This window comes from Silurus meridionalis, chromosome 27 (assembly GCF_014805685.1).
Source record: "Silurus meridionalis isolate SWU-2019-XX chromosome 27, ASM1480568v1, whole genome shotgun sequence".
Lineage (NCBI taxonomy): Eukaryota > Metazoa > Chordata > Actinopteri > Siluriformes > Siluridae > Silurus > Silurus meridionalis.
Genome location: NC_060910.1, coordinates 18,858,481 through 18,883,480, shown reverse-complemented (window position 1 = coordinate 18,883,480; position 25,000 = coordinate 18,858,481). Strand labels below are relative to the sequence as shown.

At 44.0% G+C, this 25,000-nt stretch overlaps 3 protein-coding genes across 9 annotated transcripts in view; all 3 read right to left on the bottom strand.

Moving 5' to 3' along the window:
• paip1 (poly(A) binding protein interacting protein 1) overlaps window positions 1–2,045 on the bottom strand; it is a 10,157-nt gene extending 8,112 nt beyond the window's left edge. The window contains exons 1-3 of the mRNA XM_046841993.1: window positions 1,695–2,045; window positions 355–473; window positions 38–91 (exon numbers count right to left, since the gene is read on the bottom strand). Of these exons, the coding sequence (XP_046697949.1) occupies window positions 38–91; window positions 355–473; window positions 1,695–1,887 (366 nt within the window). The 5' untranslated portion in view covers window positions 1,888–2,045. The remainder of the gene's footprint in view (window positions 1–37; window positions 92–354; window positions 474–1,694) is intronic.
• Window positions 1,464–16,921, bottom strand: LOC124380741. 4 transcript variants are annotated; one of them, XR_006924724.1, is made up of 8 exons: window positions 11,834–11,862; window positions 10,220–10,282; window positions 9,353–9,655; window positions 8,924–9,211; window positions 6,943–7,061; window positions 6,471–6,695; window positions 5,766–6,217; window positions 1,464–1,494 (listed from the first exon to the last, which is right to left on the bottom strand). XR_006924724.1 is itself a non-coding variant. In XM_046841980.1 (7 exons), exons 2-7 carry the CDS (start codon window positions 10,278–10,280, stop codon window positions 6,005–6,007), a joined length of 1,209 nt encoding a protein of 402 aa, XP_046697936.1. In that variant the 5' UTR covers window positions 10,281–10,282; window positions 16,060–16,921; the 3' UTR covers window positions 5,148–6,004. The 4 variants fall into 4 exon arrangements, 2 of the variants coding, with proteins under 2 accessions (XP_046697936.1, XP_046697935.1); XR_006924723.1 differs by lacking the exon at window positions 1,464–1,494 and adding an exon at window positions 2,774–2,889 and having other exon boundaries at window positions 5,351–6,217; XM_046841980.1 differs by lacking the exons at window positions 1,464–1,494; window positions 11,834–11,862 and adding an exon at window positions 16,060–16,921 and having other exon boundaries at window positions 5,148–6,217.
• Window positions 16,922–17,197: 276 nt separating this feature from the next.
• Window positions 17,198–24,767, bottom strand: LOC124380743. Of its 4 annotated transcripts, XM_046841982.1 has the most exons (7): window positions 24,643–24,760; window positions 24,310–24,498; window positions 23,668–23,721; window positions 22,788–23,099; window positions 22,382–22,672; window positions 22,238–22,276; window positions 17,198–17,946 (listed from the first exon to the last, which is right to left on the bottom strand). In XM_046841982.1, the coding sequence occupies exons 2-7, from the start codon at window positions 24,323–24,325 to the stop codon at window positions 17,693–17,695; spliced, it is 966 nt and encodes a 321-aa protein (XP_046697938.1). In that variant the 5' UTR covers window positions 24,326–24,498; window positions 24,643–24,760; the 3' UTR covers window positions 17,198–17,692. The 4 variants fall into 4 exon arrangements, with proteins under 4 accessions (XP_046697938.1, XP_046697939.1, XP_046697941.1 ...); XM_046841983.1 differs by lacking the exon at window positions 24,310–24,498 and having other exon boundaries at window positions 24,643–24,767; XM_046841985.1 differs by lacking the exon at window positions 24,310–24,498 and having other exon boundaries at window positions 22,788–23,078; window positions 24,643–24,767.
• Window positions 24,768–25,000: the final 233 nt, after the last annotated feature.

The following is a 25,000-nucleotide window of genomic DNA, read 5'->3' as shown; positions in this document are numbered from 1 at the left end:
AGAGGGATGAACTCGGGCGTGTGTGTGTGTGATGTACCTGGACAGGTGTGTAGGAGGAAGAGGAGGAGGATGAAGAGGGGATGAACTCGGGCGTGTGTGTGTGTGTGTGTGTGTGTGTGTGTGTGTGATGTACCTGGGCAGGTGTGTAGGAGGAGGATGAAGAGGATGAACTCGGGGGCGTGTGTGTGTGTGTGTGATGTACCTGGGCAGGTGTGTAGGAGGAAGAGGAGGAGGATGAAGAGGGATGAACTCGGGCGTGTGTGTGTGTATGTGTGTGTGTGTGTGTGTGTGTGTGTGATGTACCTGGGCAGGTGTGTAGGAGGAAGAGGAGGAGGATGAAGAGGGATGAACTCGGGCGTGTGCTGACAGTCTGGACTGAAACACTGCACTCTGATCAGGACGAGGTTTAACAGCTGCTGCACTGCTGAGAGACGAGCTGGAGGACGGGGAGGACACACTGCTGCTGTCTCCTACTACACACACACACACACACACACACATACACACACACATACACACAGTAAATAGAGGAGGGTTAGGGTACCGGGACACTCCGGCGGAGCTACACACACACACACACACACACACACACACACACACACACACACACACACACACACACACACACAGTAAATAGAGGAGGGTTAGGGTACCGGGACACTCCGGCGGAGCTACACACACACACACACAGAGTAAATGCAGGGTTGGGGTACGGGACACTCCGGAGCCACACACACACACACACACACACATTGAGTGAGGGTTAGGTACGGGACACTCCGGAGCCACACACACACACTGAGTGAGGGTTAGGTACCGGGACACTCCGGAGCTACACACACACACACAGAGTAAATGCAGGGTTGGGGTACCGGGACACTCCGGAGCTACACACACACACACACTGAGTGAGGGTTAGGTACCGGGACACTCCGGAGCTACACACACACACACACACACACACACACACACACACACACACACAGAGTAAATTCAGGGTTGGGGTGCGGGACACTCCGGTGAGCTACACACACACACACACACACACACACACACACACAGTAAATACAGGGTTGGGGTACGGGACACTCCGGAGCCACACACACACACACACACAGAGTAAATACAGGGTTGGGGTACGGGACACTCCGGCGGAGCCACACACACACACACACACACACACACACACACACACACACACAGTAAATACAGGGTTAGGGTACCGGGACACTCCGGAGCCACACACACACACACACACACACACACACACAGAGTAAATTCAGGGTTGGGGTACCAGGACACTCCGGCGGAGCTACACACACACACACACACACACACACACACACACACACACACACAGTAAATACAGGGTTAGGGTACCGGGACACTCCGGAGCTACACACACACACACACACACACAGTAAATACAGGGTTAGGGTACCGGGACACTCCGGCGGAGCTACACACACACACACACACACACACACACACACACTGAGTGAGGGTTAGGGTACCGGGACACTCCGGCGGAGCTACACACACACACACACACACACACACACACACACACACACACAGTAAATACAGGGTTAGGGTACCGGGACACTCCGGCGGAGCCACACACACACACACACACACACACACACACACACACACACACACACACACACAGAGTAAATACAGGGTTAGGGTACCGGGACACTCCGGCGGAGCTACAGGAGGAGTCCGCGGTTGTCTGAGAGGTTGACAGCGGTTAAAAAGCGCCTCTCCGTCGGCGAGTTCAGGCTCCCGGGGCCTCCCGCCGTCCCCCTGCCCGGACCCTCTCACCTGCCCCCGGCTCCGCCCCGCACCAGGAGCCCGGTCAAAGCCCTCAGCGTTATCGGCCATCAGTGTAACACTTCTCCCGAAGCAGCTCGCGGTTCAAGCAGCAGACACACACAACCGGAAGTGCGCTGTGTTAGCGGATCTCTCTCACATTATCACACTATACTACACTCGATTAGCCTAGCTTAGCTTCTCTCAGTCCTGTCAGACAATCAACACTTCCGGTCGTGGACTGGTCTTCTTCTTCCGCTTCCGGTGTGTGTGTGTGTGTGTGTGTGTGTGTGAATTATCACTGGTGTAATTACACACTCAGCTCTACCTCTGTGTGTGTGTGTGTGTGTGTGTGTGTGTGTGTGTTCAGCTTCACACTGTAAATCCAGGATCAGAGCTTCAGCAGCTGGATGTATGATGCCATGGCTGAGAATCAGGAGCTGGAATGAAATGTTGATGTTCCAGAGGAATCTCCTGAAACACTCTGACTGGACAGTGCTGCTGCTGTAGAGGACCAGAACCACACACTCACATACACAACATCATATAAACTACACACCAACACACAACTCCTGCAAACATGGACTTTAATCAGAACTTTAGTCTCCATGTCCTGCATTTTACTTCCTTTACCATTTACTTCCAACCAGACTGAGGGGTTTCTTCACTTCCTTTGTTTGTTCGTGGCCAAAAGTTTAATTTCACACACTTTTACATATTTATAACAATTTGTACAATCATGTTTCCAGGTTCAGCTTGTATTATAGTGCCTTTATCCTTTTAATCTTTCCATTATTGTGTGTTCTCTCATGTATGAAATAGATATTATTTCTGGAATAAAGCAGCACTGAATAAATAATTAGAATCAGTAGATTTGAGCACAACATATTTAGTTTTTCAGGGTGTTTTTGTTAAAAGTAATAAATGTGTTAGAACAGAAGGCAGACGTTGAAGTGGTGGTCTGGACAGAGAGTCCTGAAGGTGTCCTGGTGGTCTGGACAGAGGGTCCTGAAGGTGTCCTGGTGGTCTGGACAGAGGGTCCTGAAGGTGTCCTGGTGGTCTGGACAGAGGGTCCTGAAGCAGACAGATATGAATGACAGGCTACTTTTTAGACACTAATGATCAGATGAGAATATTTACTATGTGTAAGAAGTGTTTGAAGGATTAACTCGAGTGTGACCTGTAGAGGTGAGGACACTTGTGGGGCTTCTTCAAATGAAAGAATCTGAACAAAATACAGGGTTCAGATCTCTAAAGACGAGTACGTCCTCATTTATATACTGTAAAGAGGGTGGTAGTAAAGAGGATTCACCTTTATTATTATATTTAGAAAATACCAGTTTTTATACTCGTATCATTTTTATTTTGTGGTATTTATCCACCACACCTTAAAGACCGGCCTGGGAAAATTTTGTACGACATTAAACTGTCATGTGTATGTTTCTTTTGTTTCTATGCAACAAATCCATTAATTTATTACAATTTGTCATTTTCATTAAAATGCCACCTCGGCCAATAACAGCGCACTGGTAAACATTTTCTGTAGAATTTACAGTAACTTAATGGCAGCAGTTTGCACTAGTAACTTACTGTAAATTAAACTCACAGCACAAATACTGTATTCATATTTACAGTTCCATTTAACTTGCTGGTAATGTATTTACAGTAAAACATTGTATTTTACTGTTTTTTTCTCTAGTAATATATTTGAATACAAAAATATACTTGTAATTCATTGCCCATTTACTGTAAAACTGTACAAATTGTAAATTACTATATTTTATCAGGTTTTAGTAAATAACCGAGATAGGCAATGACGGTATATGTTTTTATTTGTTCAATTGTGTTGAAGCCCCTCCACAGTGATGTGTGCAATGAGTTGAAGCCCCTTCAAAGTGGTGTGTGCAGTGTGTTAAAGCCCCTCCACAGTGGTGTGTGCAGTGTGTTGAAGCCCCTCCACAGTGGTGTGTGCAGTGTGTTGAAGCCCCTCCACAGTGAAGTGTACAGTGTGTTGAATCCCCTATACAGTGGTGTGTGCAGTGTGTTGAAGCCCCTCCACAGTGGTGTGTGCAGTGTGTTGAAGCCCCTCCACAGTGAAGTGTACAGTGTGTTGAAGCCCCTCCACAGTGGTGTGTGCAGTGTGTTGAAGCCCCTCCACAATGAATTGTACAGTGTGTTGAAGCCTCCACAGTGGTGTGTGCAGTGTGTTGAAGCCCCTCCACAGTGGTGTGTACAGTGTGTTGAAGCCTCCACAGTGGTGTGTGCAGTGTGTTGAAGCCCCTCCACAGTGGTGTGTGCAGTGTTGAAGCCTCCACAGTGAAGTGTACAGTGTGTTGAATCCCTATACAGTGGTGTGTGCGGTGTGTTGAAGCCCCTCCACAGTGGTGTGTGCAGTGTGTTGAAGCTCCTCCACAGTGGTGTGTGCAGTGTGTTGAAGCCCCTCCACAGTGGTGTGTGCAGTGTGTTGAAGCCCCTCCACAATGAAGTGTACAGTGTGTTGAAGCCTCCACAGTGGTGTGTGCAGTGTGTTGAAGCCCCTCCACAGTGGTGTGTGCAGTGTGTTGAAGCCTCCACAGTGAAGTGTACAGTGTGTTGAATCCCTATACAGTGGTGTGTGCAGTGTGTTGAAGCCTCCACAGTGGTGTGTGCAGTGTGTTGAAGCTCCTCCACAGTGGTGTGTGCAGTGTGTTGAAGCCCCTCCACAGTGGTGTGTGCAGTGTGTTGAAGCCCCTCCACAGTGAATTGTACAGTGTGTTGAAGCCTCCACAGTGGTGTGTGCAGTGTGTTGAAGCCCCTCCACAGTGGTGTGTACAGTGTGTTGAAGCCTCCACAGTGGTGTGTGCAGTGTGTTGAAGCCCCTCCACAGTGGTGTGTGCAGTGTTGAAGCCTCCACAGTGAAGTGTACAGTGTGTTGAATCCCTATACAGTGGTGTGTGCGGTGTGTTGAAGCCCCTCCACAGTGGTGTGTGCAGTGTGTTGAAGCTCCTCCACAGTGGTGTGTGCAGTGTGTTGAAGCCCCTCCACAGTGGTGTGTGCAGTGTGTTGAAGCCCCTCCACAATGAAGTGTACAGTGTGTTGAAGCCCCTCCACAGTGGTGTGTGCAGTGTGTTGAAGCCCCTCCACAGTGGTGTGTGCAGTGTGTTGAAGCCCCTCCACAGTGAAGTGTACAGTGTGTTGAATCCCCTATACAGTGGTGTGTGCAGTGTGTTGAAGCCCCTCCACAGTGGTGTGTGCAGTGTGTTGAAGCTCCTCCACAGTGGTGTGTGCAGTGTGTTGAAGCCCCTCCACAGTGGTGTGTGCAGTGTGTTGAAGCCCCTCCACAGTGGTGTGTACAGTGTGTTGAAGCACCTCCACAGTGGTGTGTGCAGTGTGTTAAAGCCCCTCCACAGTGGTGTGTGCAGTGTGTTGAATCCCCTCCACAGTGGTGTGTGCAGTGTGTTAAAGCCCCGCCACAGGATAAATATACAACATATATTCAGTTACAAAGAAAGACAACATTAAATTTGGACATAAAACAGAAAATAAACTTACACACCATTTTGCCTGCTTGTAGACTAAGAGTTGTAACTTTTTGCACAAACTTATTTTAATTAACATATATTACTTTACAATAAACATTGCAGCTTTCAATGCTCATCATGACTTTCTCTAGCATGCGGTGAACAGGAAGTGACCTGTACCACTAAGTATGATGGGATACGTATTAATATAACTCAAAACAAAAAATATCACATAAATCTTGAAAAATCTAAAACTTTAGTCTACCAGTCAAATAAACATATAAAAAATGTTGAATTATAAAAACAAACAAATTAAACTAATAAAAAAAAAATAACCGAAATAAATTAACACTTAATTGTGAAAGTGCCTCCTTGTAAACATGTCATAGTACAAAAGGAATGTTTATGACTGCAGATACATACCTGGTACCTCCTTCTTCAACATTCAACCACACACACACTCACAGATCAAATCAGCCTGGGTTTCAGCAGTTAAACACAAACAGAGAAATACTTGTGTTTGTGTTGCGATAAAAGTTTCTTCACACCAGAACATATTTTACTTTCACCCTCAATTATAACATCAAGTGACTGAGTTCCTTCTGCTTTCTTCTAAAGTTGAGATCTTCAGGTTCTTTATCTTTGTGCTGCTGAAAGACATCAAGTAGCTCCATCCACTTCTCTCTACATTACTGAATACATTTCTCCTCCAGATGCTTCTTCAGGTTCTCCACCTCTGTGCTGCTCTGTGGGTTTGTTGAACTCCGACACCACTCTAAAATCTGAATCAGATCCTGCTCCATCTGTTCCAGCTCTGTAACGCTGTTACCCTGCAGGTGTCCTTCTCCATCTTCACTCAACATCTCCAAACTCTTCATCACCTTCTCCATCATACTCCTCACCTGCTCAACACAAAACACACGTCATTATATACCAACCACACACACACACCCAAACCCACACAAAGTAAGTGTGTGTTGGTTTATTTAGGTGTGTGATAGGGCAGTTATGTGTGTGTTGGGGTAGTTAGGTGTGTGAGGTATCAGGGAATGTGTATGTACATGTGATGGAGGAGACTGGAAGTGTGTCTGAGTTTAAAAAGATTGTTTCATGTCTATAGAACTGTGTGTGTGTGTAAGATAACTAGATATCTACCCCTCTCTTGGTCAGAATTAGAGCTTCTCCTTGTTCTCCAGTGCACCGCTGCAGCTGCAGTTCCTTCCCCTGGCAGAACATTTGGATCTGTTCAGAATATGTAGGATTTTCTCTGTATTGCTCTTTCAGCTTCTTTATCGCCTTCTCCGCCTTCACAACCGCTTCATTACCCTCAGACTGAGCCTTGTTCACAAGCGCGTTCACGTCCACCAGCTGCTTACTAACCTGTTTAACACACACACACACACACACACACACACATCGTACTGTTAGTGTAGAGCAGCATCACAGATGTTTGGTTTTTTATGAAGTCAGAGATTGTGAATGAGTCAGATGTCCTGATCTAATGATGTAGTGCAAAAGCTAAAAAGGACACACAAATCAGCATAATATCACACACACACACACACACACACACACACACACACACACACACACACACACACAGGGCTGCTGGTACAGTTACACTTACCTTTATGAACAACCTATAGTTTGCATCTTTTCGGTATTTTATCCATCCAATGACAGCCAGAACCAGAACCAGCACCAGCAACACCATCAGTACAATTCCCCACCAAGGAATCTGATTATCTACACACACACACACACACACACACACACAAAATAAAGTTGCACAAAGTTCAGCATTGAGCAGCCTACCAGTGTGGAGCTCCATCAGTGGAACAGGTCTACATGGCTAACACACACTGTGCAGTTTAGATTGTGGAGAAGGCAGTGTAACGTCAGTATGTGACAGCAGGAGAACAGGAGGTGTGTGAGGTGGGCAGACCACAAGATTAAAGCACCGCTGCATCACTGCTCTCCTCATATAGAGCTGAAGTGAAGACTCGTGTTAAATTTGTGTTAAAAACCTGAAAATCTACCTGTAATACTGAGACCCACCTTTATATCATATCACGCTCACACCAGAGACGCCAGAGTGACTTACACTTATCTCATATATACACTGAGCAGGTGTGTGTTAAGCGTCTTCCTCAGAGTGGTGCTGGGATATGAACTGACAACCTTCTGAGACGCACCTGTCGCACTGAGATGCACCTGTCACACTGAGACGCACCTGTCACTGAGACGCACCTGTCACACTAAAACGCACCTGTCACTGAGACGCACCTGTCACACTGACGCACCTGTCACTGAGACGCACCTGTCACACTGAAACGCACCTGTTACACTGAGACGCACCTGTCACACTAAAACGTACCTGTCGCTCTGAGACGTACCTGTCACACTGAGACGTACCTGTCACACTGAGACATACCTGTCACACTAAGACGTACCTGTCACACTAAGACGTACCTGTCACACTGAGACGTAATTGTCACATTGAGACGTACCTGTCACACTGAGACGTACCTGTCACACTGAGACGTACCTGTCACTCTGAGACGTACCTGTCACACTGAGACGTACCTGTCACTCTGAGACGTACCTGTCACACTGAGACGTACCTGTCACACTGAGACGTACCTGTCACTCTGAGACGCACCTGTCTCACTGAGACGTACCTGTCACACTGAGACGCACCTGTCACACTGAGACGCACCTCTCACTGAGACGCACCTCTCACTGAGACGTACCTGTCACACTGAGACGTACCTGTCACACTGAAACGCACCTGTCGCACTGAGACGCACCTGTCGCACTGAGACGCTCCTGTCGCACTGAGACGCACCTGTCGCACTGAGACGCACCTGTCACACTGAGACGTACCTGTCACACTGAGACGCACCTGTCACACTGAGACGTACCTGTCACACTGAGACGTACCTGTCACACTGAGACGCACCTGTCACACTAAAACGTACCTGTCGCTCTGAGACGTAATTGTCACATTGAGACGTACCTGTCACACTGAGACATACCTGTCACACTAAGACGTACCTGTCACACTGAGACGCACCTGTCACACTGAGACGCACCTGTCTCACTGAGACGTACCTGTCACACTGAGACGTACCTGTCACACTGAGACGTACTTGTCACACTGAGACGTACCTGTCGCACTGAGACGTACTTGTCACACTGAGACGTAACTGTCGCACTGAGACGTACTTGTCACACTGAGACGTACCTGTCACACTGAGACGTACCTGTCACAGTGAGACGTACTTGTCACACTGAGACGTACTTGTCACTCTGAGACGCACATGTCTCACTGAGACGTACTTGTCACACTGAGACGCACCTGTCACACTGAGACGCACCTGTCACACTGAGACGCACCTGTCGCACTGAGACGCTCCTGTCACACTGAGACGCACCTGTCGCACTGAGACGCTCCTGTCACACTGAGACGCACCTGTCGCACTGAGACGCTCCTGTCACACTGAGACGCGCCTGTCACACTGAGACGTACCTGTCACACTGAGACGTACCTGTCACACTGAGACACACCTGTCACACTGAGACGTACCTGTCACACTGAGACGTACCTGTCACTGAGACATTGTACACATGGATGTCCTCATTATACTTTGTGTTCTGGATGGTGTAGGTTCCACTATCACTGGACGTCACTCCTCTCAGTGTGAGCTGTGGGTGATGGAGTGATGTTCTGGATGTGTATTTAGATGAACACTGTGCTGAGCTCTGAGTCACGTTGCAGATCAGTTCATCATCAGCTGAATCACTGCTTCTGTAAAACACCTTCACTGGCTCTGGTACAGACAAATCCAGGAGCAGATCTTCAGCAGGACTCATCTGAACTGCTGAGAACACGGCTGAGGAGAAAAAACATTCAACATTTCAAAATGATAGTAGTGTTAAATGGATGTGATCTCCTGTAATGAAAACGTGTCAGTGGTCTGAAGGAGATCATGAAGTAATGCTCATCTGTTACTGTTACCATGAACTTCACTCACTCTCAATACTGAGGCGCACAGTAGTGATGTCTGAGACGCCACATTCACACGTGTACGTGTTCCTCTCACTGTAGTTTGCTGCAGCGATGCTGAGACTGAGATTCCCCTTCAAGTACTGATCATGTGACATAGTATATCCCTTCTGCTGTGAGGTGCATGATGTCTGATCACACCGAGCAAACACAACATCTCGATTCTGAAATAAGGTCCATTTGACTGAAGCAGAACATTTATGTTCACATGAGAGAATCACAGGCTGAAGAAGCTTCACTGATGTAGAACAAACAGCAGCTGATACAGAAGCTGAAACACAAAATACATTTCAGTGTACAGTGAGAGTGTGCAGTAAAAGTGTTCAGTGTGCAGTGGGAGTGCACAGTGAGACTGTACAATGTGCCGTGAGGGCTACAGTGAGAGTGTACAGTGTGCTGTGAGAGTGTTCAGTGAGCGTGTACACTGTACAGTGGGAGTGTGCGTTGGCAGTGTGCAGTGAGAGTGTTCAGTGTGTAGTGAGTGTACAGTAAGAGCCACTGTGAGAGCGTGCAGTGAGAGTGCAGTGAGAGAGTACAGTGCACAGCGAGTGTTTAGTGCACAGTGAGCGTGTACAGTGTACAGTGAGAGTGCAGTTAGAGTGTCCGGTGTACAGTGAGGGCCACAGTGAGAGTGCACAGTGTACAGTGCACAGCGAGTGTTTAGTGCACAGTGAACGTGTACAGTGTGCAGTGAGAGTGCACAGTGTGCAGTGAGAGTGTACAGTAAGGGCTACAGTGAGAGTGTACCGTGAGTGTGAACAGTGTACAGTGTACTCTCTGTACACTCACTGTACACTGTACACTCTCAGTACAGTGAGCGTGTACTCAGACTTACCAGTGGTGAAGGTGAGGGTGAGGAAGATCAGGACACAGTGATGAATGCTGAAGGACTGCATGGCTGAGGAGACACAACACCAGCATCAGCACTGTAAACACTCATACTGACCCTGTAATAAACCCTCAGACACTGCTTAAATTGAGGGGGAGCTGGGGGAAGAAATAGACTTATGGGGTCCCCAAGATTATTTTAGTAAAAAAAATATGAACTACACATCTAATTCAATTCAAGCAGTTAGGATATGGTACATTTCATAAATTAAGTATTTATAATCATTCATGTGACATAAGAATGTTTATTTAAATAGTTGTCATGTCTCCATGTCAGGGTTTTGTGTTCAACATAAACGACTAATTTTTCATTTTTTATTATTAATAGTTTCAGGTATGCGGCGGTGCTCAGACCAAAACAACCTGAAGCTAGTACCTTTTTTTTTTTCGGAAAGAATTTGGCAAAAATCCAGTACATATTTGAGTTTGCATTAAAAAGATGGCCATCGGCTGTCAACTTTAACCAAGACAGGAAGGAGAGGACAAACAAACCAGACAGACCACTGCACTCTGATCTGCTGGTAAAGGTACGCATTAACATGATATCACATGATACTTTGCCAAACTTTTGGTGGTTAAACTAATAAAAGGTCCTTAAACACTTTCACACTGTTTTGTGTCAATAGTGTAATAGTTTAATCTGACAGAAAGACCCCCCCCCACCACCACCCCAACAACTGGGGACCTCCTATAAGACTTGACTCATTTTGAGCACGCCCTCAGGGTCTCTCCAGTCTCTCTCCAGTCTCAGATGTGTGTGAGACAGAGGGTTTCTGTAGTGTTTGTTGTGTAAACACTGAACAGTAAATGTATGAATTGTGATATAGTCTATTTATTTCTTTATCATTACATTAGACTTCTTCCTGCTACAGGAAATAAACAACTGTTTTGTTTTATTAAGATTTAGATTTGTTTGTGTAAATGATGAACATGGACAGGAACAAGGAACGTTTTAGAACATCAGCTTAAATGATACAGTGAGGAAAATAAGTATTTGAACACGCTGCTATTTTGCAAGTTCTCCCACTTAGAAATCATGGAGGGTCTGAAATTATCATCGTAGGTGCATGTCCACTGTGAGAGACATAATCTAAAAAAATACAGAAATCACAATGTATGATTTTTAAACTATTTATTTGTATGATTTATTTGTGTTGTTTGTTAATTTCTTTAATAAATCAGTGAAATCTGGAGCTCAGTGATTCTCCTGCACTCAGACATGTTCCTCTGTGTGCGCCTGCGCGAGACTTCACTTCCCTGTGCCTGTATTTTAGTTTCATTTCCATTGTTGCTTTTCTTTCTTCTAGTAATGTATTATTATTATTATATTTTTAAGACCATTTTACGAGTCTGGCAAATGATTTCATTCTGCGCACACACACACACACACACACACACGAGTATTTAACCCCCGATTCCCAGTTCCCGGAGTCTGTATTCTGCCCGACGCAGCGGCGAGTCGCCAACACACACCTAATACACACACACACACACACACACACACACACACACACACACACACACACACACACACACACACACCACAAACACGTATACTCACAGCTCAATCCCTCCATCACTATAATAATAAAAAAGGAATAAATGATGTATTCTCTCCCTTTACAGCAGCAGCAGTTACAACATTCCTTTCACTTTCCCTTCCTCTCTCTCTCTATTACTCCTTCTCTCTTTCTCTCTCCTCCCTCCCTCTAAATAGTGAGTTCTAAAGCAGAACTCACTATATTGATATTTTGTGTGTGTGAGAGGGAGACAGAGAGAGAGAGAGAGAGAGAGGAGGAGAGACATATACATATATAGAGAGGGAGAGAGAGAGAGGGAGGAGAGAGAGAGAGACAGAGGAAGAGAGAGAGCGAGAGAGGGGGGGAAAGAGAGGGAGGAGAGAGAGAGAGAGGAAGAGAGAAAGAGGGAGGAGAGAGAGAGAGAGAGAGAGAGAGAGAGAGAGAGAGAAAAGTAATCAGACTCAGTGGTTCAGTTGAGTTGAAACACAGGTCAGTGATCAGGAATGTCTATAATGTAACACTGGGGATCTTTTATTCAAGATGAACGACTTGAAACAGGTTTAGAGATGAAGATTTTAATGATTGTTAAATAAATCAGTGATTTAAATGAGTAAAACACACGTCATATCTGCACCATCACCACCACCATTACCATTACCATCACCATTACCATCACCTGCACCATTACCATCACCTTCACCTGCACCATCACCTGCACCATCACCTTCACCATCACCTTCACCATCACCTGCACCATCACCTGCACCATCACCTGCGCATGTTCATGTATACACCAGAATATAAAGGAGAAACGTAAACACTTTACTGATACACAACAGTGAAATGCAGTTTAGAATCTACAGGAAATGCTAATAAACAAATACAGATTTATATACGTGTGTATGTGTGTGTGTGTGTGTGAATGGAAGATAAATATCCTGACTCTGGGCAGTAGAGAAATGTGCAGAAGCTGTAGAGCAGGTACATGTGAGTACCTGCTCTACATTTCTCCTCTGCTCTCTCTTCATCTCCTAAACATGTTGTTCTGCCCCTGAGTCACGTCCAGCCACTTAGGATTCAATGAAAGATGATGTGGATGAAGACGGCAGTAAGCAGACCCACCAGAACAATCCCGATCATCTGATAATCCTGCATCCACTTCCACCAGTGTTCACCTGAACACAAACACACTGAGCTTTCATCTACATCCATCTGATCTACAGCTCAGCCTCCTCTTTCCACTCATCCCCAAATTACTAACAATACAGAGCTCCAAGGGTCTACACGGAGGGGTTAAAGGTCACGACCTGAAGACAGGTTAAATACCCAGCCTGTAATAAATACCTACTTCCATCTGTAGGTGAGGTCTGGTTGGTTCTGGTGGAGTTTCCTGCATTAATAATAGAACGTGATGGAAGAAGGTGATGAGGAATAAAACCCCAAGTCCAGGATCGAGCCATTACCTGTAACAGTGTGTGTGTGTGTGTGTGTGTGTGTGTGTGTGTGTGTGTGTGTGTGTAGCTATGATCTCGTCATTGTCCGTGTCCCACACCGTGTAAACACCACCGTCAGGAACCCTCACGTCACGCAGAATAAATTCAATTAACATAGAATTTTAATTTCTTCAGAAATGGAGGCATCATGAACAGTTCCTTCACGTGTTTATGTGCTAAACATGCGTAGTGCACGTTTTACAAGCGTTCAAACTGTAATAAATCCTGAATAAAATACAGAACATCAGAAATGTAACTCATATACTGGATGTTCTGTATAAAACCTGTACAACATGTACGATGGATTTTAACTCTTCCAGAGCATCAGAACATTTCATATTAACGCTCGATCATCTGTAGTGAAGTGACTGGCAGTGTAACTGTAATAACTGTAATTCAGAAGTCTTCCTCTTTCATAGTGATGTAGTGATCGGTCTTCTCTCTGAAGCTGGATGATGAAGAAGATAAGCCCCGCCCTTTAATCAATTCCTGCAGTGTGGAAAAAGATCCTACATATTTTACAATGTGGTAAAGTAAATGATATATAATGTGAGTGAGTTTCACTAGTGAGGTGACGGTCTCTAGCTGTGAGATCTTTAGCCAGGGCTTCCTGTCTGGTTTCAGTGTAGTGTTCTGCTGGTGCAGTTTCAGCAAATTTAACAGAACTCTAGTGAAGTCCTCTCTGAAGCTCTGACAGAAGCTGCTTGGTGAACAATGGATTTAGTCGATCTCATCAAAAAACTGTGGAATGTGAAGACATGATTAACATCCAGTGCGTCACTGAAAACACATTTATTTTAACTAAATGTTTATTTTCCTTGACAGAAATCGACATGTCTGCAAGTTCACAATTTCCAAAATACTAATTGCATCCCTGTATCATTCAGCGTGCCTAAATACCCCCCTAAATACTACAGCTGTCCATGTTATTAGATTAAATGTAGTATTTTACACCTACAGTATTACTTGTGTAGGTGTATCACAGCAAGGTGGGGGGGGGGGGGTTAGTTTATGTCCATGTTAATTAAATAAAATTCACTATTTAAATTTTTATTTTTTACAACCTTGCGTGTTTTTAGTGCCATCTACAGGAAATACGACGGTACTGTCCGCGTTTATAAATCCAGGGAGCAAATTAATAAATCGTACGCACGATTTTTTTGTAAATAGTAAATAGTATGAAATATCAAAATAGTATGAAATAGTAAATCGTGTGCAGGTCTTTGCCTACTTGTCATGTCCGTAGCTCGGTATGATTACGAGCTCACGTTAAAATTTTACCTTGAGAGTGTGTTCTTGACCAATAGTATTTAACTACAGGTAGTCGTCGACTTACGACCGTTCGACTTTACGACCACAATCTCTGGCTGCGGTGTACGACAGTGTGTACCGACTTCCGGCATCATTACACAGTACTGTACATATAACCTACTCTACTTACCACCGAATCCTGTTACGACCGGTCTCCTAATCGTGGTCGTAAGTCGACACTACCTGTAGTTATTAATTTTGACTGAACTCTTGTGCAAGACGCTGCAAAAGACGCAACACGTGATAGTTTATCCTGAAATAAATTCTAAACGCTGTTTGAGCATAAGAAACAACATTTATAGGATACGTGATGTAGGTTTTTGTTGTAAAATCGAATAAAAAGTTAAATTCGATCAGATTTAGATTTTCCTCAGCAGACGGAGTGAAGCGCGAAAATGCTGATGTTCAGTGGAAGAATAACTGTGTAACCAAACTAGCAACGATCCATAACATGCTGAGTGTAGTTATCGATAGTTTAAATTATGATTGTAAATGTTATTGATCGCTAACACTAGCATGCTATGAACAGAAATCAAGACCCTGAATCTCCTCTTCTTCATTCATCTGTATTCCAGCTCCAGTTATTCTCTGAATTAGTTTATTTGTGGAGAAACTCCACAGTGATGAACAATAAACCGACATGTTCACTCCTTTCACGCGCTCCTAAAGCGAGTGTGAGAGAAAGTGCACTCACTGTGCAGCGAGAAGAAGATCGAAGAAATCCCGCCTCCTGAATACACAAGCCAATGGCTGATTGGTAAAGTCACACGTCATCTCAGCCAGTTTCTGATCTCTGATTTGACGGTGCAGCAGAAGTTTCCTCCACACAGGAAGACTGGAAGTAGGAAAAGCTCCAGGAGCTCTGACACGTTCAGACACGTTACTGGGAAATTCTGGTGGAGCAGCTGAGGGGCGGGGCTTCTGAGGTGTGGAGCAGCTGATGGGCGGGGCTTCTGAGGTGTGGAGCAGCTGATGGGCGGGGCTTCTGAGGTGTAGAGCAGCGGGGGTGGGGCTTCTGAGGTGTAGAGCAGCGGGGGTGGGGCTTCTGAGGTGCAGAGCAGCGGGGGTGGGGCTTCTGAGGTGTAGAGCAGCGGGGGTGGGGCTTCTGAGGTGTAGAGCAGTGGAAGCAGTATAAATAATAATAATAATAATAATAACTTTAAAGGTTATATAATATCTATCGATCATCTATAATCTCTAATCATTTGTCGGTTGCAGAGCGCAAGATTTAAAAACCCTTTGAACAAAATATTTTCGAGTTCAGTTATGAGAATTATGGAAATGTTGCTTGGACCAAGTTGGTGGCGACACTGGTGTATGATCCAACAGCCAATGAGGTGTGGAGGTGTCTTATATGTCTATGGTCCACACCACAGTTCTCTTCCCTCAGCACAGTTACTGTAACCCCTTATTAGAAGTGATCTCAAACATCTTCAGTGTGAACCAGAAACATAAGATCATACCTTGTTGTTCTGGTACTTTTGGAGAAGGCTGTATTGGATGTTTCCAGGGAATTCCTGAGAGGATTGTATGGTTTTATATGTGTAACCCTCTTGCTGGTGTGCTCCCCAATTGTCTCTGCGTTGTGTTTGAATGAAGGATGAACGAGGAGGACACCACGATTGTTGAGTCAAACAGAGCAGCTTTCTTTAATTAGGCTTCTTTATCCAACTCAGTCACTTTCACAGCAGAACCCACACTGACACAGCCTTTTCACAAAGGAGATAGAACTGCTCATTACAATGTCCAACATAGATACATAAACATACATACACACATTTATAACACATTAGATTTACACTAAATATGGATGTGGCTACAGCTAAATAGTAAGTCATGGTTCACAAATTCACTGAAAAACAAAATTAAACTACTGCATGTAACAGACAAATGTTGTCTGTAGCCAAAATAAAAAGAATAACACATCACGACATTACATAAAATATGCTGCACCACATGGAACACAGAAAACATGCAAGAAATAAAATATATAAAAACAATCCATCTGATATAATTTCACAAACATTTTATTAAACCCTTTGTAAAACAATATTTTTCTTTGAATAACATGGATGGCTAATATAATTGGATAAATTTAACATATATTATTGAGAACAGTGAAAATCCTCCTTACCTTTTCACAAAGGAAATAGAACTGGGGGAAACAGCTCCACCCTTGCGAATAAAAGTTTAATCCACTAATAACAAAGAACACACAGCTCCCTCCAAAGGCAGGAAGACCAAATTACACTATCCCTACATATGAATGTTAGATTCTCTGTTTTCACACAAAGGTTCCATCTAGCACTTACTTGTTTTGTTGTTTCAAGAGAACATGTAAAGGTTCCATGTGGAACCCTGATATCTTCTAGACTAAAAACCTCAATACTTGGCTTACAGAGAAATACACAACGTACCAGAAGAAGTCTTATATAAAAAACATGGTTCCCTCAGGATTCTGTAGGCAGCTAAAGGTTCCTGGTTAAGCGAGAACTGTCTATGAAGCAGAACTTCTCCAGAGGAGCATGTGGTGAACACTTTATGGTGTAAGTGTGTTAAACAGTGGGAGAGTGAGAGCAGAAATGAAGCTCACACATTTCATATGTTTGAATAAGAGACATTTATTATCGGTTTACAGAAGAGCAGATCAGCTGGAGAAATAAACCTGACCTGAACATGGTCCTAATGAAATCTACAGGAAATCTTCATCTACACTTCATACACCATATAACACACACACACACACACACACACACACACACATTCACATGAACACGTTGTGTGTGGCTGATTTCAGTTTATTCTCAGGTGTAATTTACAAGCTGCCCAAAACACTCAAATAACACTCACACTCACATCACAACTGTGTGATGCCTCACAACTCCCTCTCTACATTTATAGCAGTTATCAGACATGGTGCTAGGATTCCAACAAACATGTGCAGTGTGTCCAGCACTGAGCTCCCATGTCTCCTAACCAGGGCATCAATCACTCTTTATCACAAGCTGCTGCACTGCAGTGAATCCTGACATGTGCACTAGTGATCTTTTGATGATTACAGTAAGAAAGTGGATAAACATCACATTATACAGAGCATTAATCATTACCATCATCACCATCATCACCATCATCATCCTGCTTCACAGCCAGAACAATACCACACTTCACATCATTCTGTCTGAGATCTTCATCATCTCTCAAACACCTTCTCACCTTCCCCCAGATCATCCCACACCATTTCACAATCCAGCCAACACTCAGACCCAGAACCAGACCCAGAACCAGACCCACGATGATCCCTCTGTACTCCTCTGTGAATATACGCTTTATGTTCCAGCTGTCCTGTTTACCTGCAGACCACACACACACACACACACACACACACACACACACACACACACACACACACACAGATTCATTTTTAATACAAGATCAACACTTCCTAACACACACACACACACACACGAGTACATTTAGAGCTTTGTATTTAACTGTATGAGTAAAGTGTGTATATTAGTACAGTGTGTGTTTGAGTAGTGTGTGTATTAGTACAGTGTGTATGAGTAGTGTGTGTATTAGTACAGTGTGTGTATGTAGTGTGTGTATTCATACAGTGTGTGTGTGTGTGTATTAGTACATTGTGTAAGTGTACAGTGTGTGTATTAGTACAGGGTGTATGAGAAGTGTGTGTATTAGTACATTGTGTGAGTGTACAGTGTGTGTATTAGTACAGGGTGTATGAGCAGTGTGTGTATTAGTACAGTGTGTGAGTGTACAATGTGTGTATTAGGACAGTGTGTGTATTAGTACAGTGTGAGCGTACAGTGTGTGTATTAGTACAGTGTGTGAGTGTACAATGTGTGTATTAGTACAGTGTGTGTATTAGTACAGTGTGTAAGTGTACAATGTGTATTAGGACAGTGTGTGTATTAGTACAGTGTGAGCATTACAGTGTGTGTGTGGTACAGTGTGTGTGTGGTACAGTGTGTGAGCGTACAGTGTGTGTATTAGGACAGTGTGTGTATTAGTACAGTGTGTGAGCTTACAGTGTGTGTATTAGTACAGTGTGTGAGTGTACAATGTGTGTATTAGTACAGTGTGTGAGTGTACAGTGTGTGTATTAGGACAGTGTGTGAGTGTACAGTGTGTGTATTAGTACAGTGTGTGAGTGTACAGTGTGTGTATTAGTACAGTGTGTGAGTGTACAATGTGTGTATTAGTACAGTATGTGAGTGTACAGTGTGTGTATTAGTACAGTGTGTGAGCTTACAGTGTGTGTGTAGTACAGTATGTGAGTGTACAATGTGTATTAGTACAGTGTGTGAGTGTACAGTGTGTGTATTAGTACAGTGTGTGAGTGTACAATGTGTGTATTAGTACAGTGTGTGAGTGTACAATGTGTGTATTAGTACAGTGTGAGTGTACAGTGTGTGTATTAGTACAGTATGTGAGTGTACAGTGTGTGTATTAGTACAGTGTGTGAGTGTACAGTGTGTGTATTAGTACAGTGTGTGAGTGTACAATGTGTGTATTAGTACAGTGTGTGAGTGTACAATGTGTGTATTAGTACAGTGTGTGAGCGTACAGTGTGTATATTAGTACAGTGTGTGTGTTAGTACAGTGTGTGGCGTACAGTGTGTGTAGTACAGTGTGTGAGCGTACAGTGTGTGTGTATTAGTACAGTGTGTGTATTAGTACAGTGTGTGAGTGTACAATGTGTATTAGTACAGTATGTGAGTGTACAATGTGTGTATTAGGACAGTGTGTGAGTGTACAGTGTGTGTATTAGTACAGTGTGTGAGTGTACAATGTGTGTGTGTACAGTGTGTGTGTACAGTGTGTGTATTAGTACAGTGTGTGAGCTTACAGTGTGTGTATTAGTACAGTATGTGAGTGTACAATGTGTGTATTAGTACAGTGTGAGTGTACAGTGTGTATTAGTACAGTGTGTGAGTGTACAATGTGTGTATTAGTACAGTGTGTGAGTGTACAATGTGTGTATTAGTACAGTGTGTGAGTGTACAGTGTGTGTATTAGTACAGTATGTGAGTGTACAGTGTGTATTAGTACAGTGTGTGAGTGTACAGTGTGTGTATTAGTACAGTGTGTGAGTGTACAATGTGTGTATTAGTACAGTGTGTGAGTGTACAATGTGTGTATTAGTACAGTGTGTGAGCGTACAGTGTGTATATTAGTACAGTGTGTGTATTAGTACAGTGTGTGAGCGTACAGTGTGTGTATTAGTACAGTGTGTGAGCGTACAGTGTGTGTATTAGTACAGTGTGTGAGTGTACAATGTGTATATTAGTACAGTATGTGAGTGTACAATGTGTGTATTAGGACAGTGTGTGAGTGTACAGTGTGTGTATTAGTACAGTGTGTGAGTGTACAATGTGTGTATTAGTACAGTATGTGAGTGTACAGTGTGTGTTTTAGTACAGTGTGTGAGTGTACAGTGTGTGTGTGTACAGTATGTGAGTGTACAGTGTGTGTTTTAGTACAGTGTGTGAGTGTACAGTGTGTGTATTAGTACAGTGTGTGAGTGTACAATGTGTGTATTAGGACAGTGTGTGTATTAGTACTGTGTGTGAGCATACAGTGTGTGTATTAGTACAGTATGTGAGTGTACAATGTGTGTTTTAGTACAGTGTGTGAGTGTACAGTGTGTGAGTGTACAGTGTGTTTATTAGTACAGTATGTGAGTGTACAATGTGTGTATTAGGACAGTGTGTGAGTGTACAGTGTGTGTGTACAGTGTGTGAGTGTACAGTGTGTGAGTGTACAGTGTGTTTATTAGTACAGTATGTGAGTGTACAATGTGTGTTTTAGTACAGTGTGTGTGTATTAGTACAGTGTGTGAGTGTACAGTGTGTGTATTAGTACAGTGTGTGAGTGTACAATGTGTGTAATAGGACAGTGTGTGTTTTAGTACAGTGTGTGAGTGTACAGTGTGTGTATTAGTACAGTGTGTGAGTGTACAATGTGTGTGTAGGACAGTGTGTGTTTTAGTACAGTGTGTGTGAGTGTACAGTGTGTGTATTAGTACAGTGTGTGAGTGTACAATGTGTGTATTAGGACAGTGTGTGTGTGTACAGTGTGTGAGTGTACAGTGTGTGTATTAGTACAGTGTGTGAGTGTACAATGTGTGTATTAGGACAGTGTGTGAGTACAGTGTGTGAGTGTACAGTGTGTGTATTAGTACAGTGTGTGAGTGTACAATGTGTGTATTAGGACAGTGTGTGTTAGTACAGTGTGTGAGTGTACAGTGTGTATTAGTACAGTGTGTGAGTGTACAATGTGTGTATTAGGACAGTGTGTGTATTAGTACAGTGTGTGAGTGTACAGTGTGTGTATTAGTACAGTGTGTGAGTGTACAATGTGTGTGTATTAGGACAGTGTGTGTGTAGTACAGTGTGTGAGTGTACAGTGTGTGTGTAGTACAGTATGTGTGAGTGTACAGTGTGTGTATTAGTACAGTATGTGAGTGTACAATGTGTGTATTAGTGTACAGTGTGTGTATTAGTACAGTGTGTGAGTGTACAGTGTGTGTATTAGGACAGTGTGTGTATTAGTACAGTGTGTGAGTGTACAGTGTGTGTATTAGTACAGTGTGTGAGTGTACAATGTGTGTAATAGGACAGTGTGTGTTTTAGTACAGTGTGTGAGTGTACAGTGTGTGTATTAGTACAGTATGTGAGTGTACAATGTGTGTATTAGGACAGTGTGTGTTTTAGTACAGTGTGTGAGTGTACAGTGTGTGTATTAGTACAGTGTGTGAGTGTACAATGTGTGTATTAGGACAGTGTGTGTATTAGTACAGTGTGTGAGTGTACAGTGTGTGTATTAGTACAGTGTGTGAGTGTACAGTGTGTGTATTAGTACAGTGTGAGTGTACAATGTGTGTGTGTACAGTGTGTGTATTAGTACAGTGTGTGAGTGTACAGTGTGTGTATTAGTAAGTGTGTGAGTGTACAATGTGTGTAATAGGACAGTGTGTGTTTTAGTACAGTGTGTGAGTGTACAGTGTGTGTATTAGTACAGTGTGTGTACAGTGTGTGTATTAGGACAGTGTGTGTTTTAGTACAGTGTGTGAGTGTACAGTGTGTATTAGTACAGTGTGTGAGTGTACAATGTGTGTAATAGGACAGTGTGTGTTTTAGTACAGTGTGTGAGTGTACAGTGTGTGTATTAGTACAGTGTGTGAGTGTACAATGTGTATTAGGACAGTGTGTGTATTAGTACAGTATGTGAGTGTACAGTGTGTGTATTAGTACAGTATGTGAGTGTACAGTGTGTGTATTAGTACAGTATGTGAGTGTACAATGTGTGTATTAGGACAGTGTGTGTTTTAGTACAGTGTGTGAGTGTACAGTGTGTGTGTGGTACAGTGTGTGAGTGTACAGTGTGTGAGTGTACAGTGTGTATTAGTACAGTGTGTGAGTGTTACAGTGTGTGTGTGGTACAGTATGTGAGTGTACAATGTGTGTATTAGTACAGTGTGTGTATTAGTACAGTGTGTGAGTGTACAGTGTGTGTATTAGTACAGTGTGTGAGTGTACAGTGTGTGTATTAGTACAGTGTGTGAGTGTACAGTGTGTGTATTAGTACAGTGTGTGAGTGTAGTGTGTAACAGTTGTGTACCTTTTTCAGGAAACGTGTTGTTGGCTTCTGTCTTATTTCCTGTGATGTCAGAGACAGATTTCTGTATTAGTGAAACACACACACACACACACACACACACACACTGCAGCAGGATGTGAAGCCCAGGTGAGTGCTGAGTTGTACCTGTGAGTGTGAGTGTGTATAACGTCTCGTCGTTGTCAGTGTCCTGTACGGTATACACTCCTCTGTCCGTCTCTTTCACACCATGCAGAATCAGCGAGCACTCAAACTTCACTCTCTTCTCATATTCAGCATCACACTGAGCTTTACGTCCTTCAACTTCACACAGAGGAACAGAGACCGAGCTCAGACCTTCAGCACTGCTTCTGTTGAACATCACCTTCACACGCTCAGGAACCTGAACATCCATCACAAGGGAACCTCCAAGAATGACCTGCTTCATAAAGTTAAGAGCTGTGGAGACACACACACACACACACACACACACACACACACACACACACACCAGATGTAATGGTGCTGTAGATGCTGGGAGGAAGGTGGAGTGTACAGGTATCAGGACACTCACGCTCAATGCGAAGACTCACGTCACACAAACCCTGGCCATCGCAGGAACACGTGTACCAGCCACGCCTCCTGTAATCAGCTGCAGTGATGGTGAGGGAGAAGTTCCCCTGCAGGTACTGTTCATGAGAGATGATGAACCCCTCCACAGAGCTGCAGGAGGTCTGATCACACCGAGCCACCTCCACATCTCCACCCGGCTTCTGGATCCTAATCCACAGCAGAGCACCTGGACATTTCCCTTCACAGGCCAGAGGAGCAGCCTGATGGAGCTTCCTCACTGTGAACCTGAAGCCTGGTACAGATGAGACATCGGCTGCAACACACACACACAGGGTGGATGGCTTTCCTCTCACAGTGTGTGTGTGTGTGTGTGTGAGATGAAGTGTGGTGGTAGAGATGGTATGACTAGGTGTTAGTGTGACAGTAAGAGAACATCAATGCAGAAAGTACCAGCAGCACTAGCACAAAGTCTCAAGTCACAGGTGAAGGAACATCAGCACGGGGAGTAAAAACTGTAAATGGTGTAGTTTACTGAAGTGATTTTGTGTAATGTGTGTGTGTTTGTAACTTCAGGTCACATGATCAGTTCACTCACAACATCGTGATAACAACGTGATTTACTGCGACTTTACTACGTTCACATGCGTGTTTTAATCTTCTGAATATTTAATTTATGCATATCATTTATTATACATTAAATTAATTATATTCCTGATGCTCGTGTCTTCACAACTAAACAAAATGTCTATTTATTTCAACAAAAATGTTCAGAAGGATGCGATTATAATTGATATGGATTTTGCTGGAAAGGTTCTGGTGAAGGCGGAGTCTGAACTCTGAGATGTAGAAGAATTAAACCCTCTAGAGAAAATAAAACTTACTGCAGGAAGTCATCAGATACCACATGACCATGAGACCTGTGTAGCTCCTCATATCTACACAACACAACACAAAACACAACGATATGAGTGATGAGGTGAAGATCAAGCTGCAGTTCAACCCTGCTGTAGACACACACTTACACTACAACCCCAATTATCATCTAATAATAATTAAGAAGAATCTTAATTCATAGAAAATGTGTATATAAAAAAGTAAGTGTGCACACAGACAGAGTACAGACAGAGTACACACACACACACACACACACACACACACACACACACACACACACACACTGGCTCTCCTCACTGCGCATGCTCACTTCTCTTTATTAGTACAATGGCGCCATCCAAGTTTCGGGTTGTTGTTGTTTTTGTTGTTGTTGTTTTTAATGGTTGTGTGTTTGGTGACACACTGAGGCCGGAGCTGAGTGGAGAGTGTGAAGGGGTGTGTGTGTGTGTGTGTGTGTGCGCACTCCTCACCCTGCACGACACGGAGAACAGTGACATGTGATCTGCAGCTCTGGAACTCACCGGCAGGAGACACGATCCTCCCATCCGAGTGTGTGTTCACCGGTGTAGCCGCTTAGCGCGCGCCATGAGGAGAATTATCTAATAGGTGAAAAGCTAACCTGAGCTAACCTAAGGAAGAGCACATCTGGCGTAGCACATCTGGCGTAGGCTGATCCGAACATCTGTCCTCCTGAAGACAACAGTGCGCTCCAGCCCAAAACCAGAGAGCTGTGAAGAAGAAACACGGGGGTGTTCCTTCTCCTGCACGCGCTCCTGACTGTCACACCAGACCTTCAGCTGGATCCCACAGTAGATGATCTCAAACACGAGATGATGAATGAGCGCGCTGTTTAATCGCATTCAGTCACGTTTTATTGCGTCTCAGCCAAACTTCACTTCCTTAACACACACACACACACACACACACACACACACACACCGAGTGTTTACTAATGTACTTACCGACTAACATAGTTAAACTCAGCGTTGATCTGCACCTCAGCACGCGACAGCGGTGTGTGAGAGAGAATGTGTGTGTGAGAGAGAGAGAGAGAGAGAGAGAGTGTGTGTGTGTGTGTGTGTGTGTGTGTGTGTTTATATAGAGCGCGTGGGTGTGTTGTGGGTGTGTTGTGTTTTACACGGCAAGCCAAAAGGGTCAGAATTACGCCTTAGACATTAAAACAGTATAGGCGCCGTAAATACACCCCTGTGGTCACAAACGTATACAAGAAATGACGTATTTAGTATAGAAGAAAAGCGCCGCTTTTTACCTAGTTCATATTGTCATGTGATTCAGGGGCACATTAACATTTTTAAGGGG